The sequence below is a fragment of the Diadema antillarum genome, unplaced genomic scaffold, assembly GCF_040938485.1.
Source record: "Diadema antillarum isolate AM-2024a unplaced genomic scaffold, OU_Dant_1.0 scf00000189, whole genome shotgun sequence".
NCBI classification, from domain to species: domain Eukaryota; kingdom Metazoa; phylum Echinodermata; class Echinoidea; order Diadematoida; family Diadematidae; genus Diadema; species Diadema antillarum.
In genome coordinates this window covers 233,781-252,155 of record NW_027271078.1, presented here as the reverse complement: position 1 = coordinate 252,155, position 18,375 = coordinate 233,781, and the positions used below count along the sequence as shown (strand labels likewise).

The window sequence follows — 18,375 nt, the reverse complement described above, 5'->3', positions numbered from 1 at the left end:
TTTTTATTTGTATTTATTTATCCTTATTTCTTTTTAATGCCGCTGCGTATGACATTTATTTGTGCCTTTCCCACGTTACCTGGCGATGGTTTCTGGTGTGTTCCAGCCCGTAGCCGTGGGTGACCTCACCCTCGTACCCAGCGGGACAGCGTCCGCAGACGTATCCGGGTACGAGGTTGAGACATTCTGCCGGCTCCCAGCACGGGTTGTCGACGGCACACTAATAACGCAGAATAATAGAGAAAAAATGAAAGCAATAAAAAGAGTCCATATTTTCCTAAGTACAGTACTATTCATTCCTATCACAATAAACACGGATATAACGAGATTCTCGTTATAAGGAACTAGAAATTCAGGTCCTAGAATTACCATCTCTACATTTTTTGTAGATTGTACTTTATTATTTGACTGTAATAAATTTCGATAATATCGAAAGAAAACTGTAGGTTCTGAGGACTTCGTTACTCTCAGAGTCATCTGTAGCGTTAACATGAGACGTCATGTTAGTGATTAGCTCTTTTTTGATGTGGAATTCACATTTACCTTTTGGAGGAGAGATCTCTTATAGAAACATACAGATACTGTACCTCTCGTGCGTGCTTAGAAGTTTGTGATTACACTTTCAAAACGGTTATCAATTTCTAGTCTAATCGGGACTTTCACCTATCAAACATTTGACGTTTGAACCTAAATTACAAATGCATTCACTTCAACTGGAGGAATTAAATGAATAGATGTTCTTCTTATTTACGTTCTCTATTGATCTTACCTCATCGATATCAGTACAGTTGCCTTCTGTGCCATTATAACCGGGCGGACAATCCAAGCAACGGTGCGTGCCGCTCCCAACGTTGACACATCGCACACCTTCAATACACGGTCCGGGCTGCTGCAAGCATGGACCTGTTAAATGCCACGTGTTATCTTAACGGTCCTGGCATCATGTAATTCGCGTTGTTAATGGTTTGACCAGATGATGATGTATGTGTTTGCATTTGTACGACCATTGTTCCCTTATTCCAGGACTGTCTTTTTGTCGTAATATTTTCAATGCATAACAAATTAGTCTTTTTTTTTTCTCTATTTGACAACAACCAACAAATAAACAAACTTTAAGCAAAACAAACTGGAAGGAACGTAAACATGACTATTAACTTAGAGGCTCGAGTTACGAAAATGCTTTTGAATAGGCCAGCGTGAAAACTTGTCGCTAATACTGTCGATTGATCGTGTAGGACGTCGGCACGAGAATAGCATGTTCCGATCTGAATATAGTGACTTTCATTTAACAGAAGAAAGTTTTCAAAACCTTTACACAAAAATGTATTTGGGGAGAATAGATGAAACAGTATTGCTCATCAATCTAAATAAAAGTCTAGACGTGACAAAGTGAGGGCAAAATATGAAGAGTTTGTTCGCAAAAACCCATAAGTCCATATTTGCCAAATGGAGATATTTGCGATTAAAGGTCAAGAATAATACAGAGAATAATAAGATTTTTTTTTAGTTTTTTGACCATAACTTAAAAAATATACCTTTATATGCAGTGACCAATATATCATTTAAAAGGTATTATTTTGTACTTTATGACAGAGACCGTACTTCAAAATCTTCAAAAATGGACTTTTCGGTTTTTGTGAACAAACTTCTCAGTTCAGTTCAGTTCAGTTCAGTTTGTATTTCTGCATTTCAAAATCAATACAAATCAACAAATCAACAAAATACTTACATAATCATTTACAGAGCTAATATTCGTAACGTTTGGATCATACATACACTGCAAAAAGTCCGGTGTTAAATAGTAAACACCAAGCTGGTGTTAAATTTTCGGTGCTCATTTATGGTGTTGAATTAACACCTACGGGTGTCATTTCCAAATTTGAAACTGTTTTTTGAAGAGTTTCTTTGTAACTGCACTTCTTGTTGATTTTTGATTTAAACAAGACGATCAAGAATTTTACATTAAAATACTACATTTTTGAAAAAATGTGAAAATAAATTCACACCAAAGTAACACCAGCTGGTGTGGTCCCTTATTGAAGCTGGACGGGTGTTAAACCATTGATATTAACACCAGCAAATATCAAATCAACACCATGTGGTGTCATTTTTGAATTAACACCAGTACAGTGTCAAAATAACACCAGGTACAGTGTCAAATTAACACCACGAAGTGTCAGGTGAACACTTTTCAACACCAACACAGTACATTTTTAACACCTGTGGGTGTGGTCCTTTATTGAAGTTTGATCGGTGTTAGATTTAACACCCGTGGTGTTAAATCTAACACCGATGTTTTTACAGTGTACATTTTCTTTTTTCAAGAACGAATATCATATATAAAAGGAAGCAGTAGGAAATGATAAAAATGAAATGCAGGGGACCATCATCATAAGCTAAGCTTGACGAGGAAGATAGCCCCAGGTAAAGAGATGCATAAAGAAAATCTTGCCACTCACTGAGTGGGGGGTAATTGTGCAAAGGGCACAATAAAGAGATACATAGAAAAATCTTGCCACTCACTGAGTGGGAAGTAATTGTGCGAAGGACGTGCGGTGCAGTGCGGTGTGCATCGTGTTGGGATGAATCTTGGTTTGTACGTTGAGTGTTATTTTGTGTATCAGTGTGATGAGGTGAATGTTACTTCAGTTATGGCCGTGAACTCATTGTTTAGGGTGTTTGTTAACCAGGTGGTATGAATACTTATGTGTCAGAAGTATACTGGATTATGAGGGTGATTTCTAATTCTCGTTTGAAAATGTTCAACGACGTACATTGTTGTAAGCTAGGGGGTAAAGAATTCCAAATATCTGGTCCATTATGTTTTAATGATTTTTTAGCTAAAATGATTCTGGGGTTTTCGAGATGGTAATCGGACGACTGACGTGTTGGATATGAATGAACGGTGGAATTTGGAGTGAAGAAGCCATCAAAAATTTTTGGAAGACAATTAAATGTATATTTATACATAAAAACAGCAGTTTGAAAGGTGTGAAGATCCTCAATTTTCAATGTTTTTAGTTGACGAAATAGGGGATTGGATGGGGATAAGTAACGGGAATTGATAATTAAACGTAAAGCACGTTTTTAGAGGGAAAGAATTGGATTAATTTTAGTTGAGCCACAGTTTCCCCAAACGATATTACAGTATGTGATATGTGGTAAGATCAATGCATTATATAGAATAGTCAGGGAATTGTGAGATATGAAGTTTTTCAGTCGATATAAAATTCCTACAGTTCTTGAGACGGACGTGTGGATATTATGAATGTGATCATTCCAAGTTAAACTCGAGTCAATTGTGATTTCTAAAAATTTAATAAATCTTACTTCAGTTAAGAATAATCCATCAATATTAATATCATAACTGCTGTTAATGTTCTGTGAAGCAGTAGGTTTGAAACGTATAAAATTTGCTTTAGAAACAACAAGGGATAATTTATTACATATAAACCATTGGGATACTTTGTCTATTTCCGTGTTCAGAGTATTAAACAGTGTTTCGAGGTTCTCATGGGAGTAAAAAATATTAGTATCATCCGCAAAAAGTATAAATTTAAGAGTTTTTGATGTATTTATTATATCATTGATATATACAAGGAACAGTAGGGGGCCAAGAATTGATCCCTGGGGAACACCACATACAATATTAGAATTCGGAGACTTAGATGACTTAAATAGTACATATTGCTTTCTGTTGGATAAATAATCAATAATCCAAGAAAGTGCTAAACCACGAATACCATATATTTTTAATTCGTAAAGTAATATATCATGATCTATGGTATCAAAAGCCTTTGATAAATCCATGAAAATTCCTATAAGGTGTTTTTTTATATGCAAAAGATTCAGTAATCTTATCTAACAATTGAATTATAGCTAAATCGGTGGAATGGCCCTTTCTAAATCCAAACTGATTAGGTATAAGTAGGTCATTTACATGAAGAAAAATGTACAGGCGTTTATGAATAATTTTTTCCAGAATTTTAGAAATACTAGGTAATAACGATATTGGTCTATAATTTGTTAAAAGAGAAGGGTTGTCTTTTCTTTTGAAAATTGAAACTACTTTCGCAATCTTTAATGAGTTTGGGCATATTCTAGAAGACAGTGAAAGATTTAAAATGTAGGATAAAGGTGTGGTTATTTGTTTGATGATTTTCTTCAGTATATAAACACTTATTTTTATCATGGCCACTAGATCTACTTGGCTTTAATCTGTTAACAATCTCCAGTATTTCTTTCTCATCTGTTGGGGTAAAGAAAAGGGATTTGTCGCAGTTTGGTGGAAGAAATTCAGTAAAGTTTAAATGAACATGTTTGTTTTTTTTATTTTTGAAGCTAATTGGGGCCAATATTTACAAAGTATGAGTTAAAAGCCTCAGATATTTCGTCAGGGTTTGTGAGTTCTTTGTTGTCATTATAAAAGACGGACGATGTTTCCTTATTATTTTCACCTGTTATTTCATAGTTTCCCATAAGCCATTTACGTTATCCTTTTGATTATCAAACTTATCAGAATAATACATTTTACGAGAAATACGAATCAAGTTACTGAGTATATTTCTATATTTCCCTTTGTAATCCAGGGATGTTTGTTCTTTCTACCTGTTTTTTTCTTAACTAAAGGAATGTTTTTTTCGATAATGATATAAAAGTTTATCTAGAAAAATATCATAAGCTTTATCGGCGTTATTTTGAAGATACACTTCTTGCCATTCTTCCTTCACTAAGTCAAGATTAAGTAATTCAATATTCTCGTCTGATTCTTTTCTGTACATTATTGGCCTGGGTTTTGAAATACTTTTGATGTTTTCAGAATAACGAAGAATAATAAATATCGTTAAATGATCAGATATATCATAATATAAAACACCATTAATAAATCTATTTACAGAGAAGTTATTAGAAAAAATATTATCCAACAAGGTTTTAGATGTTTGGGTATATACTTGTTGGGTTATCAATATGGGAATGGAAAGCATATGAAAAAAGAGTGGTTTTTAATTTTACCGCTAAAGTATCTATTTTCGTCATGTCAATATCATAGTCGCCCATAATATAAATTTGCTTATTTTCTCGTGTAATTGTGTTGAGACATTCATCAAAATTTTCAAAAAACGTTTCAGTTTTATGATTTGGTGGCCTGTATATAACACCAATTATCTTCATATTCTTCTTTCGATGAAGGTTTAAATGAGTCCGAGAAGGAAGCAAAGTTTCTTTTCGTAAAATGGTTTTCTGATCGCATAAAATGAGACGGTCATGACTATACACAAAATAGTTTGTGCTCTCGTTCTGTTGTCACTAATGATCGTTTGTGTTATCGATATCAGTCAGACTTACACTCGTCAGCCGAGGTGCACGTTTGGCACTTGCCACACTCGCTGTCTGAGAACTGGTTGACCTTACAGGGGGCACACTCCGTCTTTCCCTCCGTGCTGTAGAATCCGGGCGGACAACAGTGACACGAAGTCTGGCGGGGAAGCGGCTGGTACGAGCCGTCGTGACACGGCAGGCACTCGTCTGCCGATATGAGTACACAAGGTAATGATGAGCAGTACGTTATAAAACAAAGGGCAAAAAAGTGGTATGTAGCTTCATTGAAAGTTCTCTTTTTTACTTTTACAGGAGAGTTTGGTAAGAATGCTTTAAATAACAAGAAATTTAGTATGCTACCACTGCCAATCTTTTGCTATTTTCTTCCAGATGTCTTTTTCTTGTAATTTGCATGTTTTACGGTTAAAAATTATTCGTTTTCTCTGGCAAAAGGCATATGGTGATGCATTTATGACAATTCAAAGAATTTTGGTATTTCCATAGAAACTCATTATTATGTAACTCGCTTCCTTTTGCCAAAGCATTATAGATTTGTAGCAAACATGAACAATCTGGCAAAAGGAAGCATGTGACAATCATATCATGAGTATGTTACTTGCTTCCTTTTGCCAAAGTATTATAGATTTGTTGCAACATACAAATTTGGCAAAAGGAAGCAAGTTACAATCATATTCATTAGGATATCACTTGCTTCCTTTGGCAAAGTATTTTAGATTAAGTGCAAATAATTTGGCAAAAGGAAGCAAGCGACAATCATATCATATGAGATCGTAACTTGCTTCCTTTTGCCAAAGTATTTCCGATTTTTAGCAAAGATGAAAAATCTGCCAATTGGAAGTAAGTGACAATCATATCCTGAGAATGTTACTTGCTTCCTTTTGCCAAAGTATTATAGATTTGTAGCAAACATAAAAACTGGCAAAAGGAAGCAATTGACAATCATAATATTATAATCATACGGATGTTACCTGCTCCCTTTTTGCCAAAGTATTTTAGATTGTGTGTAAAATATAAATGATTTGGAAAAGGGAAGCAAGTGACAATCATATCATGAGGTTGTTACTTGCTTCCTTTTGCCACCTGAATATCTCAGAAATGGGTCAAAATTGTAACTTTTGGATTTTTCATTTAAATAGAGCATGCCTCAAATATGCCAAATAGAAAAAGTCAATATCCATGAAAACGTTACTTTCTTCTTTTTGCCAAAGTAGGGCAGTACTGATGTAATAAGGTGTGTCACTGCAGCATGATACCATTACCAATGGAATGGAATTCGGAACTTCGTCATTATTCACATCTTGCATCTCATGCTCGACACTAGGTGGCGCAATTTACCTTGTCCGTATCCCATGGAGTAAAAGCCTGGCTGACAGTCTGTCTTCACACCGTCAAAACAGGCCGAGCCTGACGGGCAGTCGAAGCAATCCTTCGAACAGTGCTGCGGAGATGATAGATAGAAAAATTAGACGGAGGCTGAGAGGGTGAGAACTCGAAACGATCATTATAACGTCATGGTTTTTATCCTAACATATGCCAACAACATCAGAGTGCTTAAGAAATGCTTTTATGAACACGAAAAAGGTAAATAATAGTATATAGTGTAGCTATAAATTAATTCATTCATAAATAACATTCCCAAAAATAGGGAGTCCAAGAACTCCTGTTTGGTTATAATTTCAGTAAAGATATGGGAAGGAATCACTAATCAATCTCTTGCACTGAAAATCATACATTGTATTCCCATTATAGCGAGCACGGTTCTAACAAAATTCCGGTTACAACGAAGTAAACATTCGGGCCGCAACATTATCCACTCCGTGCTTCTTCTTTTTTTTTTTTCAGTTATAACGAAATTTCGACATAACGACAGAAAACTGCATGTCCCGAGGACTTCGTTCCAGTGGGGGTCCACTTGAATACGATATCCGGTGAAAACAAGCATGAAAAGAGAGATTCCAAATTGCTGACTGACAAAGTTCCATCCACCATGTCAGTCTCTCTCATAGCTACCAAAAATACTATTTCATACTAGTCACCAACGTAGCGTGTCTTTAATTCGCTCAATTCAACTGGTAATTAATTGTGTACGCGCCTTTCTCGGAAGTGCATTTACTCACAGTCTCGTTGCATACGGCGTATGTGTAGGATGGACACAGCCAAGCATAACCATCGTGGCAAATCTATGAGGGAAGGGGATGAGCAACAGTGCAAAATAGTAAAGAAATAACCAAACCAAACAAAGAAAACAAATAAAAGGGGCTCGAAACTTTGGGCCACTGGTCATAGACTACAATAAAGAGATCGTGGCTTAGCTTATATTCAGGAAGGTTCTTCACCTACATTTTGAGATGCAGAAAGAAGTTGGGACGTTTTGACTGTTGAAGAGAAATAGTTGATATGAATTCAAAAAGACACCCTACATTTAACTGTGACGGAAAATACTCAACAAACAATCTTTCGTAATCAACTATTAATTTTCATCAGAAAGTGAGACATCAAGAGCAAAGCTAGTAAACTTCTCACACTTAGCTATACTCGCCGAAATCTGGACTTTGATGTAGAACGGGAAATGGAGTCTGTATTAGTATTGTTATCAATTATGTTCTACCTTCCTTCAACACCTCATCAGACTGCGTTAAAATCGATATTCATTATAACAACACGAAATCACTTTTGATGAGGTATGCTCTGTGCAAGTACAGAACATCCAAAATTCAAAGAAAAAATGGTGTGGCATCACTTGATTCTTGGCATAAAGGCAAGATCATTGGCTCACTCGTTTACTGAGGGAGATAAAGATTTGATTTGACTATATTCCTCATATCATTTCACAACAAATGCAATTTATTTCAGTGGACAAACAATGATAGTTTATCAAAACCTAATGGGAAGCAATAAAGCAAATCATGAAATATAGGAAACGAAGGCAAAATAATGATATGATGAAGAAAAGAACATGACAGGTTGACGGTAAACAGTTTTCGTGGAAGATAATTGTTTGAATCCGAGAACGATAACAAACTTACGTGGCCCTCGGGGCAGGGGCTGCACTCGGACGCATGTCCGTACGAATGCTCGACGGGTGAGCGATCACATTGGTCCGATGGAGGGTCGCAACGGCCGCACGTGTATCGCGATCCATTCCCGGGACAGTAGTACGTCGTCTCACAGCGCACGCAGTCCACTTGATCTAAATAGATTTGATTTGTTTTTAATCTTATATCATACAATTTCTGCATTCCATTACAGTGAATAAAAAAAAAAAACCGTAATGTGTCATTCATGGCAGGAAATAACATTAGCAATGACCTGAATACATTGTAATACTAATAATTGGATGGAACAGTAGGAACCGAACACTTTGAAACACAATTATTTCATCATGATTCTACATCTAATAACATCAATAATGGAAGAAAGTACTGTACAATGGTTTTAATCACAAATTTTATCAAAGATAGATCGTTGTCAGTGCCCCTTTCACCCTTTAACTCTGCAGAAGACAAATTCTCTATCTAACTGAATGCCCGTCACACCCAGTTCTTGGTATGAATGGTTGAAAGCATTGTAACGCAATATTCTTCAATGCGCATGCTCACGTTTGAACATCCTAGCGTTCGAGCAGCCGATGAGTTCGAAGCGGAGCCCGATTCGTAGATGCCAGGTGAGCGGGATGATGCGGAAGACTAGCCCGTATGCATCGGGGAAAGAGTGGGATACCGTGGAGATCTGGTCAACATTACCGCTGAAAACCTGCCATCCAAAGCCAAACAGTGTTGTTAATGTTGTAAACAGTGAAAAAAATATATTTATTTACTGCACAGTATATTCACAATATTTATAGAAAACGGCGAGTGAAAATTTCGGCACAAACAAACTGGACGTCGATAACTTGAGATGAACATTTAGCCGCCAGTATTAGATACAATTCATGATTTAAATCAGTCATGTACTTATATCACAATTTAAACACTCAATGACTTAAAAATAATGGGATAATCATTGTCCCTGTGAATACCCAATCGAGGGCAGTAGAGGACGTCGTTTTGATATTATTAAACTCACGTGATTTTCTGTGCAATGGAATTTCAACCTGACTTGCGTTTTTGTTTGCATGACTTTGTCTATGGGCGTATGTATGTATGTATGTATTTTTGTATTATCATTATCATCATCCTTATTATCAATGATAATAATACTGCTATCGTTATCATTATTATTATTACTATTATATTATTATCGTTATAAGTATTATTATTATTATTATTATCATTATTATTATCATTATCATGATTACTATCATTATTATTTGTGACCGTGCACCTCAAAACGAACATAAAGTCGCACACACTGATTTTGCGTGAGGACTGAAAATAAGTGAAATGGGTCAACCTAGCCGAACTTGACTTTTTCATATTTTCTGAAAGAGCGGGTCTTTTTTTACATGATGCTAAAATTTGGTATCATAAAACGGGCAGGAAAGTGTGTTTTTTTAGCAGTTTATATCGAACATTTTTGGTAGAATAGTGTGATTAGGTGTGTCTTTAGAATCCCTTTTTCATTTCTAAAAAAACCTTGTCCACACTCTTCACTTTCCACTCTAATAACTTTTGAAAGGATAGCGCTACTGCTTTGAGAGTTGGCATTAATTATGGAAAGAATGTGTTAATGAGGCATGTTTAATTTAAGTTTAATCTGATAATCCCTTCATTGTTGTTACTCTGGTGGTTTACTTCCTGTTTTTTGTCCCATTCATTGCACAGCCAGCACGGTTTGGTAAAGATTAAGCGCTTGAATAGACACTGTACTTCAGAGCCACTTTTCTCAGTTCACACTTTTCCTGAGTTTGTGCTTTCTTTCCAATATTTAGATAGGTTAGGAGAGTCCATTTGATTTGAGTTATACATCATTTAAAAGCTTAAAGTCTGCTCTTTCAGAATATGGTCTTAACTAAAAATTCATGTCTGGCGACTTTTTGTTTGTTTTGAGGTGCAGGGTCACATTTGTAGAGTTGCTAAATTTCTGTACGGATTTCTCATTTTAAAACTTACAACCAGCTTAAAAGAAATGATATGACCCTTTACCTCTGATCCATTATCGAACGTGGTGACTGATGTCCAGACTACGGTATCATTAGAATACTGTAGTTTGAAAGACTCCACCCAGGCTTCTACGTCACTACTCCCCTGAGTCTGTATTCCTCTGAAGAGAGTGATCTCTAGCATGGTAGCCTGGATCCACTGGTTGGTGTCTGAGACGCTTGGTATCCAACCTGTCGGGAAATGTCAGAACATTAGCCAGTCAAGTCACTTTTCAGTTCGGTTCAGTTTATTTCAATATTTCTAACAAATAAATTAAATATAATGACAAACACACACCAAAAAAAAAAGAAAGTGTAGCTTGTACAGGAATTGCAGATTGGCAAGGAAAAAAAATGTATATATTGCATTATGATTAGTCGGAAACGAATATTAATATGAAAACAAAAAGAAAGAAACGAAAAAATCGGTTGGCGTCATTATTATAATTCATAGAAGTACAGTGAACACTAATTACATAAAGCATTCAGGCTTACTTCAAGTGGCAAGTCACTTTTTAAGATTTGTACACATAATTACATTTTGACCGTAAAGTATTTCACTTTATACGCGCGCTGGATATGTTGGTAGTTGGATTTTTACTATCTGTGTGGTCATTTGCATATGCGTAGGCACGTTTGTGCAAACGTAGGCCCACATTTTCGGGATATAGGTATAATTCCGTACTTGAAAGCATCGATCGGCTGTATGTAGTTACAGACCAGCCTTGTCACGTATGCACTCGTGACGGTTCGGCCTGAATGCATGCTCAATATTACAATAATAAATTATTGCATCAAATATGTATCGTTACCGAGTACCAACTCGACAAAATGACTGTGCAGTCGAGTGTTGTCCTTGAATGGAGTGTCGGGAAATTTTTGGATGAGAAAGATGTAATGCATGCTTATGAGTGGTGTATCTGCCTCAGAGGCAACAACAACAACAACTACAACAAAAGAACTACTTGGATACCTATACTTTTTTCAGATGCTTACCTGATCCGTACCTGCCATACGGTCGCAGGTGGAGCCTCGCTACATCCGGGTCATGACCTTCAATGCCTTCATCGGATGCTGTCACCCGATCGAAGCTGATCATATGAGACTGCATGCCCAGCGGATGACGACAATCTGAGTATTGAAGGTAGGGGCACTTTTATCAACGTATAACATAATCCTAATGGAATACCATTCTGTTTGCAATTTTTCCACTAATAAACACAAAATCTTATCAGGTCTTAACATTATAACCCAGACAGGTATTATTGGTAAATTAAAAATACCAAACAACAACAATAATAACAATATAAATAGATCTACGTGACGTGATGCGAGATTTTGTTTTGTAAGATTATTTGAGTTAAAGTGTGATAATAATATCAAGAAAAATATACACACATCTTACGCTGTCATTTTGGTCAAACATACCATAACTGTACATGTAATACTTTGGGACTTCAATGCCGTAAGATCCACCGTTTTCGTCCATTGTTATGTGTAGAGGTGTGCGTTCGCCTTCCGCGTCATAGACGCAGGTTTCGCTGAACGTCATGTTGGCTATAAGGATTGTACCGCGAGGTGGCGCACCCGCATCAATGGCCGCAATGCGAATGGCGACAACGTACATGTAGGAATCTGGTATTCTTCTGAAATTGTATGTTGAAAAGAAAAGGCATACATAATGAGAATAGAAAATAATGTGCCCAGATTCATATTCAATGTTTTCATTCATTTATTTGGATTTAAACTGAAACATAATTCAATGTCATTTCAAATTTGTCGATACTAAAATTGTGTTAGTTAGCTCTCTGTGTGCACATCATTTCCTGTCCATAGGTATGTGCGTGAACTTCGTGCATATTTCACTCACTGGCACAGAAAGGATTGGTGATGACTATTCTGCAGAAAATATACCGTCATTTTTAGTACACGACAAAATGATCATAACTTTGTGTTGGCATCCTGTTATATCCCTTTGAATAGAAGGATTTGAATGCAGACACATCCTTCAGCAGCTCTGCACACATTGGAGAGAAATAGCGAACAAAGAAACACAATAATATATTCCAAACCCTGAAGAAACTCTATCCCACGAATTTATGTAATGATTTTGTGCAAAATTAAGTTTCTTAGAAGGCACGCCTATAGTCTTACGTAGCATCTCCGGGTTCTGCGTAATACGTCAGCTCTGAGTTGACTCCAATGTCTTGATTGTCCGTGGCACTGACGTTTCCGACGTAACTCTGGAAAGGTGGAATTGGGTATAATGGTATGGCGCCCTCATCGCTGAATTCAGGGCAGTTGTCATTCGCGTCATCTACATGGACCTTGCGTAGAATGGAAAGAATTAAATGAATTAAAAGGAAATCCCAAAATAACTTAATCTATTCATTACACTTCATTCAAGTCATTTCTGCGATGACAGAGTATTATATTAATATCATTATTGTATCGGGCTTCAGCGGCTACATGTCCACAACGTCATCAGCTTTAACAAAACCATTCCTAACAAGAGCAGTAGCATAACTGCTAATTGTATACGCGTTTGTACTTACAACAGGTGATATGAAAACATAATTAAAACATGCTAATTTAAGCTGCATTCGCACGATTATGAGAGGATGTCTTTTCATGGTATAGCTGCTCACACGAAGATATTTTTTGTTTTCCCTTCACTCATGATAGACCTGCGATAGCTGACGTGAATTCTTATGTCATTTAGCCCCCCCCCCCCCACATATAACATTCAGTAAGTGATATACATTTCAGTCTCCATTACCTCGACGAACAAGTCAACGTAGTTTGATTGGTTGGATGACATCATGATCCGCACTTTCACAAGAAAGACCGACGTGTTTTCACGATCGAAATGGATGTTGGTAACGAGCACGGCTGTACCACTCGCGATAGTAGTTACCTCGTTGAGATCACTAGAATCTGTGTGAACAAAACAAATGAAGTACATAGATCAGGGAGGATGCAGGGATTCCGTAAAGAGGGGGCGCCTTTATGAGATTGAATTGGGGCGCACCCCGCCCCACCCCACTTTATTTATTTATTTTGTTAACATTTACGGATCCGCCACTAACAAAACAAAGAAACCAACCTACAAAACGTCGGTATACTTTAATAATCACTGTGTTCTTAAGAATAGTGACTGAAGACTCAATTTGGTAAATAGGCATGTATTATTTTTGCTATGAAATCGTGTCGTGGAAAATACAATGCTGAGACAGCTGTCACTCTTGACTCAGTGATTAGCGCTTTAACTACTTTAGCTGCACAACTCTCTAGACCTTATTACAACGGCCAAGGGAGAGATTGGTTTCATCGGCGTGTGTTTGTTTGTCTGTGTGCGAAGTGAATCAAAACGTTGTAAAGATCTGAACGGATTGTCCAATTTTCTTCAAATTTTCACTGATGTGTTCTGTGAATATCGTGGTATTCACTCCATTCATAATGTTATGTACACTTGTTTTCCCTTCCTCCGTTGAAAAAAAAAAAAATTATCTCTCTCTCTGAAATTCGGATTGAGTACCTTCAAAATAAGATCAGAATGGTCAGGATATCATATGAGGAGTTTGTTCGCAAAAACCAATAAGTCCATATTTGCCAAATGGAGATATGTGCGATTAAAGGTCAAGAAAAATAAAGAGAATAATAAGAACACTTTTTTTATCAGACTTTTTATCTGACTGCATTTTAAAGTATTTTCTTTCACTTTTTATGACGTATGATGGTAACAATGGACATCTTGGTATATACAACTATAATCATATTACGAGGAATATGAAAGTGCCATTTTGAATCTATTGTATAATCATATGATTTTTTGGTTATGTGTATGTGGAAAGTAATGCAGTGTGATTGTTATATAGACTCTGTTATGATAATAGTAAAATGAAAATGCACCATTTGATGAATTATACTATGTTAGATGTTTTTGGTGTTTAATAATTACATTGATTTTTTTCTCAATATTTTGTTAATTTTAGCTGGATGGTTGGTAAATAATTTTGTAATTGCTGTGCAATAACGTCTCCTCATTTTTTGTATACTCCTGCATATGTATTCTTGTTGTTGTTGCTGAGATTAAGGGTTTTTATAAATATTCATAATCCAGAGTTGCAAGGGAAAGTGATTGTATTGAGTATTTTTTTCTCCGTTGTTGTACTGTATACATGTATGTATGTTTTTGTGGTTTTCGATTAATAATTGTATGATTTTATGTATAATTTCTCAATATGTTTATTGTAAACACCTTAAAATGTTATTTGTGAAGCACTGTGATTTCTATCTATATACATGTACTCTGTAAACTGAATGTATTTCAGCCTCTGTGCTGCTAATTTCAGGAACAATAAACCTTATCAACAAATTTTTGCTTCTTTTGACCATAACTTCAAAAATATACCTTTATGTGTAGTGACCAATATAATCATTTAAAAGGTATTATTTTGTATATTATGACAGATACCGTACTTCAAAATCTTTAAAAAATGGACGTATCGGTTTTTTTACGAACAAACTCTTCATATTATTTTACTGTTGGGATTTCAGATCTTTATATCCATTTTTTTTTTAGTGTCACAAAATCCTTATAGATGAGACAGTTGCATATTTTATCTGACTCAACACACTGGGCATAGGGCAAAAGTAATATGGTAAAAGCAAACAAACAAGCACACATTCGGCAGACTGTAAAACTAAGTTCAGCTTCGGGCAGCCAGACTATTATTAACACGTTACAAATAAAGACAGATGGACTTCGGACGACACATTTGAAAATTAGTTTTGTGTGTAGCATACTGCAGCAAATACTCACCTTCAGAACAGTTTTGGCCCGTCCACGTGCCACCACATAAGCAGAAATACGAGGGGCCGTTGCTGTAGCACGTTCCGCCATTTTGACATACGGCGTCTTCACAGATATATTCTATACAAATACAAAGACAGCAATGAAAGAACTTGGAACAAATCTGGAAGTCTAAGGAGTTCTTGAACTTGATCAGAAATATAATAAAGACATGTTATAATTCATTCTGAGTCATTTTTTTCATACTTTGTAAAAATTTTGACTTGTTTGTTTGACTTCGAAAAGAAAGGTTAGACGTATTCTAATTAAATGACAACCAAAGAATGATTCCGCGCACTTGATTGTTTAATGGGATAGCTTATCGTTCACGGTGATAGAATGAGTGAGGTACTACCTCCCTATCAGTAATCAGATCTCGGAGGGGGGGGGGGGGGGTGTTCAAGAGGAGGGGAAGGCACATGGTAAGGCTATTATAAGGTGGGTTCCCACTGTCAATCTGGTCAATTTGATCAATATTAATCTTTTTTTTTTTTGGGGGGGGGGGCTGGTACTGCTTGATAGGCAAGGGCGATCGGGGGTGATCGGGGTAGATCTACCTCGATTTGCATGGTCCGGCTTCCTACACGAGGTTTTATTTTTTTTTTCCACAAAACTAATCAGCATTTGGACCTTACCTTAAGGCTCATTTCAGATACGAATAGGAAGGGCTGATTTTAGCTATACTCACGTGGTACACAGGACAGGAACAGCTGATCATCAACGCTGTCCATCCACGTGTCATCAAGAAATGGAAGGCTCAGTGGGTTGAATTCAGTCCACGATTCATTGCTAGGTCTTACCGCCATCTCCGGCCTCTCAGCTGAAAAAAGAAGAAGAAGAAGAAGAAGAACAAAAAAAAAAAAAAGACGATGTTAAACCAACCAGAGTATTACATCAAAAACTACTCTGTTGGATGGAACACAGTGCCCCACAGTGTGAAACACAATTTGAAACACAATGTGTAAACGTTATGAAATCTCCTCACACTGTGAAATTCGAGTTTTTGACCAGAGTGAACACATTGTGACTTATCCATTCGCCTTGTGAAATTCGTGCGTCTTAACAGTATGAACGCATTGTAAGTCATCAATACCCTTTGTGAAACAAGACATTGCTATGTTAACTCTCTCTCTCAAACACACACACACACACACACACACACTATAGTGTGAACTTGACGTCAAACTGTTAAATTCGAGCTTTTTTACATACATGACAAGTAGTTGACTGTGTGACCTTAATGATATAGTAAACACACAGTGAGACAATGTGTTTTTTCCTGCTGGGTAGACTGTCACGTGACGTTTAACCTCTCTTCCTTTCTTCTCTCTCTCTCTCTCTCTCTCTGCTTCTCTTCTCTTCTTCTTCCACTTCTTATTCTTCTCAATAATATTCTTCTTCTCTCAACTTTCATTCCTCATCATTCTCTGATCTCCAATAGTATTCATTTTGTTTTGTTTTCTTACTCTTCTGGCGAATGTTCGTCTGCTGTTATCCTTGTTTTTTTTTACTTGAGAGTGATATTTATAGAGTCATCTTTGCTTCAAGTTAATTCCACATTGACTGAAGAAAGAAGAGATCTTTCAACTTATATCTGATTTTTTTTATTTGCAAAAGAGAATAAAAAGAAGTGTACATCCCTTTCTGATTTGAAAATATAGTCACATCTGTGACTTGTGCGAGGTAGAATTAGGGGCGTTTTACATCAAATGTTATCCGTATGTTGTTACAGTTATGTTGTTGTTTGTTTGTTTTTTGTCACCACAATTGTTGGCTTTATACGGCATTTTTACCAAGAAGCAAAAATCATAAAGACTGCAACATGACCTACAGTCCTATTTTCCCTGGAGTAATCGTATATAGGCCAAATTGTGATAACTTTTCACTCACTATCACTGTCGCTTCTTAACACTTCCCCGAGGTATGTCTGGTTGTCGTCGAAGAACTCTGTGATCGTAATGTTACCCACAGTCATTCCGATGTCGGCCCACTCGTTGACGTGGAACGTGTAGTCGATGTCGGGCTCGTCAGTGGTCGGAAAGTCGACGTATTTGAACTCGAAGAAGAACTCGGAGGAACAGTAGGATCGCTCAGTCATGAACAGGTCGAAGCGATATGCATACCCAACCTTTGGAAGAAATCATGCATTCCAAGAGTGTATTCACTATTTACAAGGTTTTAAAATGAAGAAAAGCATGCAATACACGTGGTTTAGAACATGATAAAGACAACATAATGGCATGGAGGGTGGAGGAGCAACTTTTACGTTTGTTGTTTTATATTAGTGTATTACTTTACCAATTATTCAACCGCCATTTCCCATAAACACGTTCCCGAGTATACTCTGTCCGAATATACTCGGGACTCGTCCTCAAAGGGGTTGATAACAGAACACCTAACTGGAATAGTCGAAATAAGTGCAAACATGAAGGTATTATGAAATATTGTGATTAAATCCTATACATACCATGTGAACCAACATGTTGGTACGAATGAATTATAAAAACATAACTGCATTTTTTCTATATATGAGCTTAAACAGACGAAAATGTGAATGCTTTGTTTTCATTCTACTATTGTTTTTCGCGCTAATTTTCTCTACATAATAATCATATTCTTTTTCATAATTATTCACTCATTAGGGTGTCTTGAAAACATGCACTTCTCTGTTCAATGCATTTTGTTCCTGTAAAGACTGAAAGACAGAAATGAAACAGTGGAAAGACAGAGTCAGGCAGCTGAAAAGAAGGGTCCATAAATTGCTGACCTTAAAGGTTGCATCCACGGTTCCGTTGGGTTCGTGCAGGCTGGGCACGCATCTCTCATTTGCGATTGTCCCCTTCTTGACGTTGATGGCGCCTCCATCTGAAAATTGACAAGTGGCAGCAGCCCCGATTTAACCGAGGAGTTGCACGCAGTGGTTCATCCGAAGAATACCATACACCAGTAGATACAATGTTTATGCCACTGAACAAAAAACAATGCATTAACTGTCTAAGACAGAACCTGATTATTTGATATTACTTTGCATTTGATAATTACTTCGTATAAAATTAATCTTCAATAAAAGGAGACAGACCGCTCCTTTCCCTTTCTCCTT

The 18,375-nt window shown here is 36.6% G+C and overlaps 1 protein-coding gene across 1 annotated transcript in view; it reads right to left on the bottom strand.

Moving 5' to 3' along the window:
- Positions 1–18,375, bottom strand: part of LOC139723420 (uncharacterized) — an 83,426-nt gene that overhangs the window by 20,684 nt on the left and 44,367 nt on the right. Inside the window, exons 17-32 of the mRNA XM_071634666.1 lie at positions 18,043–18,140; positions 17,166–17,403; positions 15,964–16,095; positions 15,246–15,356; positions 13,200–13,357; positions 12,575–12,747; positions 11,849–12,066; positions 11,417–11,551; positions 10,425–10,612; positions 8,940–9,093; positions 8,367–8,530; positions 7,458–7,520; positions 6,676–6,778; positions 5,347–5,526; positions 770–903; positions 80–220 (exon numbers count right to left, since the gene is read on the bottom strand). Coding sequence (XP_071490767.1) covers positions 80–220; positions 770–903; positions 5,347–5,526; positions 6,676–6,778; positions 7,458–7,520; positions 8,367–8,530; positions 8,940–9,093; positions 10,425–10,612; positions 11,417–11,551; positions 11,849–12,066; positions 12,575–12,747; positions 13,200–13,357; positions 15,246–15,356; positions 15,964–16,095; positions 17,166–17,403; positions 18,043–18,140 — 2,390 coding nt within the window. The remainder of the gene's footprint in view (positions 1–79; positions 221–769; positions 904–5,346; positions 5,527–6,675; positions 6,779–7,457; positions 7,521–8,366; positions 8,531–8,939; positions 9,094–10,424; positions 10,613–11,416; positions 11,552–11,848; positions 12,067–12,574; positions 12,748–13,199; positions 13,358–15,245; positions 15,357–15,963; positions 16,096–17,165; positions 17,404–18,042; positions 18,141–18,375) is intronic.